General features: G+C 47.7%; 2 protein-coding genes across 2 annotated transcripts; one reads left to right on the top strand and one right to left on the bottom strand.

Annotated features, from left to right (window-relative positions):
• Positions 1–514: 514 nt before the first annotated feature.
• K441DRAFT_686965 (uncharacterized protein) lies at positions 515–1,867 on the bottom strand (the record flags this gene model as incomplete). Its single annotated transcript, XM_067652042.1, has 3 exons — positions 515–590; positions 648–1,371; positions 1,408–1,867. The coding sequence occupies 3 exons, from the start codon at positions 1,865–1,867 to the stop codon at positions 515–517; spliced, it is 1,260 nt and encodes a 419-aa protein (XP_067504438.1).
• Positions 1,868–3,705: 1,838 nt separating this feature from the next.
• Positions 3,706–5,075, top strand: K441DRAFT_659385 (uncharacterized protein). The gene is made up of 3 exons (XM_067648520.1): positions 3,706–3,894; positions 3,941–4,364; positions 4,425–5,075. Exons 1-3 carry the CDS (start codon positions 3,883–3,885, stop codon positions 4,820–4,822), a joined length of 834 nt encoding a protein of 277 aa, XP_067504437.1. The 5' UTR covers positions 3,706–3,882; the 3' UTR covers positions 4,823–5,075.
• The last annotated feature ends 802 nt before the right edge of the window (positions 5,076–5,877 follow it).

Below are 5,877 nucleotides of genomic sequence, written 5' to 3'. Positions count from 1 at the left end.
GAACCTGTTCAAGCTTTGTAACAAAAGGTGAAAGGGCGACCGCGAATCAAGTGCATTGCTACGTCATCGTTTGTGACTACGGAAAGCCCATCTACAAGGCGAGCTTTTAAACGAGCCTTCTTACCGCGCTAGAAGGCTGTATTAATGAATACGAGTCACTACACACACGGGCTGCTATGCTACAATGTGATATCTCACCAAGTAACCTCATTGTGAATGAAGAAGATGACAACTTTTTTAGCGCGCGTTCTTAATTAACCTCGGCCTTGCCATTAAGGAGTAGGAGGAGAAATCTTTAGAACGACGAGGGAAGACCGGCACACGAGTATTCTTGGCAATTAGTGTGCTTCTAGACGACGAAAAGCATTCGTTTATGAACGATCTGGAGTCGTTCTTCTGGGTGCTATTCTGGATATGCATTTAATATGATGGGCTGGGCATGAATATTAGGGCAACTGAGTTTGAGAAGTGGAATTATGTGAGTATGGAGAAATTCGCAGAATTAAAGTTAGGGTCATGTTTCCACACTTCCCCCTGGCGGAACATTAATAGTAGGCTGCGAAATGAAGACCACCATAACAGCGGAGAACCTAAACAAGATTAGCTGCTACTCAAGATGAACGAATGTCTAATGTAGGTGAACTTACGCTGCAGTGGCAGCAAAGATTTCAGTTCTCGTACTAGTCCCCTGTGTGAGGAAAATCAAGCCGACAGCGAAAATCACAGCGAATCCGGTGATGCAGAGTAGTATATCCCTTGTGCCGTGGAGTTGAGATAGGACTGCGATGGCGACGACGGGGATCAGGCAAGCAATCACTGTAGAAAGGCTAGATGTGAATCGAAGTGCGGTCGCTTCAGACATTGATTCCAATGTCTTTTCCTTTTTCCTCTTTTCCTTCTTTTTCTTCTTTTCTTCTTCCTCCTTGGTCAAGTCCACTGTCGGCTTCTCTCGCTTCGATGTGGACTTCTCTTCATCCAGGCGAGATGACTTCTTCTTCCGCCAATTATCTCGGAGGGCCCACCAAAATGGGACGACGTAGTAGACAGTCCATTTAGTCAACCCGTCAATCTTCATCTGAGGGTGCGTGACTACTAGATCGAGAGCTTCGTCCTTGGGCGGCGGCTGAGCCCAAACTAGTGCCTTCAGGACTTTCCGTAGTTGTTCCCAGAGAGAAGGTGGGACTTTTGCGATTTCCGCGTCAAGATTGCCCCAAGTATCATCGGGTCCTTTCCAATCGCATACGTTCTGGGCGGCACCGTCATCTTCGTCTATCAACCAATTTCGCAAAGACTGCATGTTGTACGCTTCTGGGTCAGGCAACGCGGATATTTGTGAGTACTGGAGCAAGGCCTCATCTGCTTGAGTTAGACCTGATACCTTCTTAAAGGACATGTGATTGGGCTTACTGTACTCCCGCAGCAATCCCCTCATTTTCATGATTAGGTTGAAGAGCTTTGAGTCCTCATCGTTCATCAGACGATCAGCCCGCCCCGACTTAGCTATTTCTAACTGTTCTTGCTCAAGGATCTGGTGCCTTATAGCCTTCAACTGCGCCTGATAGTAAAGGAGATTCTTCGTATTGAGATCCTTAAAACGTGAGAACGCGGCGAACTCTGGTACATCAGCCATTATTCGGGCCAATTTTGGCCAACCTTGGACCGGCTCTTTTTCGACAAGGCTTCCTCCGTCTTCATTGTCGCTTGTACTGTCGTTTGAACTAGAGGAGGCTGAGGTGATTGAGGAGGCTCGCTGCTCACCGTGCCCACTGATTTTCGGGCTCGTCTGAGCTGAGTTTGGGTTACATGCCGTCAAAGAGGCAGATAAAGAGGTGATGTTGCTTGATGTCGAGTTTCGTCCCGATTCCATATTTGATGAGTCCTAGTGATGTAGCTAAATTCTAGCAGCAGAACAAGTTTGTATGATAGTCCACACTCCATCATCAGGCCAACTGAACCACTAAATGGAGAGGGCAAGTTGCCCCATTGCGCGCAATAGGTCTAAGCCATGCAAAATTTTCTTAGCGAAAGAGGGGTCTGCAGATGCACCTCACGTCGATATGGAAGCCTGGGCTTCCATGCTCTCATGACCCGGTGGAGGAGACAATATGATTTGACGACAATCAGTGCGTCTGCAAGCATGACATCCGCGTCGCAGTCACGATCAGCCCAGAGCCTGCTAGGTGAAGCGGTCTGTGAATAGCCTCCCACCGGTCTAGCTTCTCGTATATGCATGGTTGTCATGATTCATCGCTGCCCAGCATAAGATGCGACCGATCCCTCGTTCTACATCGTCGACACTAATCGCCCTTCTTTTCAAGGCTTTGTTCCGAAGAAAGCAGTCAAATGTGTGAACATTGACCGCCTCGTCGAACCGTACGACTCTGATCGGCCAAGGCTGTGCTAGACTTGACACCGCTCGCCAGGACTGAATTTGTTCTGATCATGGCCAGTACTCCAATTCATCCGGCAGAGGAATACCGCGCTGTTCGGAAGGTGCCAAAGCATTCTGGAAAATTGCGCACACAATGGGATTGTCCAGCGTCGCTTAGGGTCGGTGGACGCCAAAACCTTGGTTCTGTTTGATTGGTGAGTTTCTACCCAAGCCGATTGTAATAGATATTGATAATGCCTTCTCGTCAGTGAATACTCGTATTTGTTCGACCAGGCTGTGGGATCAGCTCATGGAGACATGTCAGGGATCATCGCCGATGGCCGGTCAAGCTGACGGTGTCTTGTCCAGGGCCGGCTGCAGGCTGCTGACATAGTCGACTTGGAAGCCGAGCAACTTGTAGGGGCTGAGTTCAACCCCGAAATATTAGGCCATGGCGCACGCTGATCGCCTCTTTACTTTCTCGATCATACGAGACCAGTGATTGGTTGGCGCTTCGGAAGAGGACGACGAGGCCAGAAGGTTCGAGCACGGGGCCCAATTCGACCCTGACGGGTTATCGACATCCTTCGCATGGGTTGGTGGTTCTCGCAAGCGTCTAAATCAGAACTCAAACGGAATTAATGAAATATGTGTCGACGCTGGCTTCGATATGCTGTTGCTTGTTGGAAGAGGTACAAAAGCGTTGAGATGAAGGCAAGGATGTTGTGGCGTTCCTGCGAAGAGGAGGGAAGTGGGGAGAAAGCGCCATCTTATATTCTCTCCTGGCTGTGCCCTCCATCTTGAAATGGCGGGCCATTGGCCATTATCGCTCCAACCCTCGCTCAGCTGGACACCCCAAGACTTTATTACCTGGGGTGAAACAAGGTATCATGGCCGGTGAACCATCCTCCTGCCAAATTTCGTTAGAGCATTGTCTCATTCCCCCACGACAGAGTGCGCTAGCAAGACGCGTGCTGGTGGCGAGGGTTGAGGCTCAAAAGCTGCGCCTGATCATCGGTACATCGGCGGTTTGGGGGCTGAAGGCCAGTTTAAAGAGCGCTCTACTTCCAATGCCGCCTTCAGCCCTTTCACAGATCCCACAGTTGAAGCCTCACATCGCTGATGTTCATCAATCACAGCCAGCCAACAACGCAGCTAGCTACGATGGCTGACGTAGATACATGTGGTAAATTTGTCCCCTCCTGATTTCGTCCAACGTCTCCTCCAATAAGAGTCTTACAGATCCAGCAGCCGAGGTTCCGGGTACCGGATACCTCACAACCTCTACTCACGAGTCCGGTCGTCAGCGTTCCGCGTCTATTACACCCTCGTTTCGCTCAAGCCGCACTTTTCTTGAGGAGAATCCAGAAGAACCGGATCTGAAACAATCAATCAAACGAAAGCAAACCTATAGAGTTGGGGTTAAGCTATCTCTGTGGGACCGTTTCAGGGGCATTTTTCAGCCTCAGGTTTTACTTAACAAGATAGTGGACTCCATCGAAACGGCTGGTATGGACGAAAAGGTACATTATCTTAAAGTCTCCATGGACTTAAGATCTGACTCGTCAGGACGATCCACCCCCCTTCACTCTGACTGTTTCTGCTTGGCCGAAAATCGACCCTAGACCCGGAAACTTCCATTCAGCCCAGTGTGTTCTCGATACCGGTTGCTTGCAAGGCAATATTATTTCCAAGAAACTTGCATTTGAGCTTGGTTTTGACGAGTCGGACTACAAGAGACTCGACCAGAAGGAAAAGCATGGTGGGAAAACTGCAACCGGGCACATTCTGGAAGTCGAAGGGGCTCTCCACCTCTCTTGGCATTATGAATCTAGCCCGCAGGTGCTCAGAGACATGCGCTTCCTGGTTTTGGACGCTAATGGAATTGATATGATCATTGGAGCCCGTTCCATCATCAAGCATAAGCTTCTTTCTCCGCCTAATCTTCACATAGGCCCGGGCCCGTCCATAGTGAAAGTTGACGCTACTATAGGTATGCCAAACTGCGTCCTACATTCCATTCAATCGACATAATGTTGAACTAATTATGCAGACACTGAAGTTGCGAAACTCCGTAGCAAATTTCGCAAACTTGAGAACAGGAAGGTCAATCTAGAGGACAAGATCACGGAGGAAAAGAAAGCTGGAAATGACGTGACGGAGCATGAGAAGAGTCTCGAGAAGATAGAGCTTGACCTGAGATACAGAGGGCTTAAGATTGAGAAACACAATGCTGAGAAGAAAGGTGAAACGGCAGTGGTCCAGAGGGTTCAAAAAGACATCGATGATATTGAGGCAAAGCACAAAAAGAGCGGCAAGAAGAAAACAAAGGAAAACTCGGCTGGTAAGAAGTCCTCGCCTCAACCAAACGGGCCTAACGTGATGGTCATACAACCCGACGGAAAGACACGAACCGCAACAGGAGATTCTCAACGCCAACCAAAGCTTTAAAGAAAGCTCTCTAGTTGTACGAATCGGAAGCCTGAGTTTCTCTCATCTGGCGTGGTACTGGGGCGTAATCGAAGGATATCTCTCGCTAAGTTTCCTTGAATGTACCCTTTGCTGCTTTGCTCTCCTAGTTATCTTTTCATCCTTTCCATTGTTTAGATAGGAATGGGGCTCACACCCTGAATGTACGGTAATAAATAATAAAGATAGTCTTTCATAAATCAAAGTTCATAAGGTTGCGCGAATGCAAGTAGAAGAGTGCGATAAGATACGACTCAGTTTCCAGCATCCATCCCCAAACCCGTCACGCCGACCGACGGTAATGTTAACTACCTCAAATACTCACTATTTATCGTTTCCTTGGTGCTTATTAGTCCTTATAAATCCTTATAAATCGTTATTAATCCTTGCCAATCCTCCCTCGAGCTCTTCTCACTCGTTATCTATATAGTATAAAAAAGGTATATAGACCCGAACTAAAATTTTGGAGCTCTTGCTGCACCCAGCCCAAAAGACCAATCCAACCAAAAGAACCCTGAAAAACACCAAGAGGATCCCCCTGAGATGCAAGCATCGCAGGGGAGTCGCACGCCGAACGACGGTGGCACGCAGTCGCGCGCGACCGCCAGAACCACGCCCAACAATGGCTATCCACAACAAGAAGGACAGGCGAATACCACACTATATAGCGGAAAGACCTTTATTAAGAAGGCATCTGACAAAATACAAAGCCTATTGGACACGTCTAGTACCCGGAATTTCGGAGGAGTAACTATCAGCCATAACAAACTAATGCAGCTAGCAGAATGGCTTTGCAAGTCTAGTAAACCCCAAGCGCACCTTTAGCAAACCCTTAATTAAATCTTCTAATAGCTAAATAAAAAAATAAAAAAATATAACACTACCCTACAGATAAACCGTACCTGAGTTGCTGTAGCTGCACTTTTATAGCAAAGGAATCCTACCCCCTTTAAGACAATAATTGGGTATATAATTATAATATAGCCAAACATAGAAAAAATAAAGGGTTTTAGGGGACAATTAAAGATAAAAATCTT

This window comes from Cenococcum geophilum (assembly GCF_001692895.1).
Source record: "Cenococcum geophilum 1.58 unplaced genomic scaffold K441scaffold_19, whole genome shotgun sequence".
Taxonomy (NCBI): Eukaryota; Fungi; Ascomycota; class Dothideomycetes; order Gloniales; family Gloniaceae; genus Cenococcum; species Cenococcum geophilum.
The sequence above is the reverse complement of the archived record's forward strand: the minus strand, read 5'-3'. Positions and strand labels throughout refer to the sequence as shown.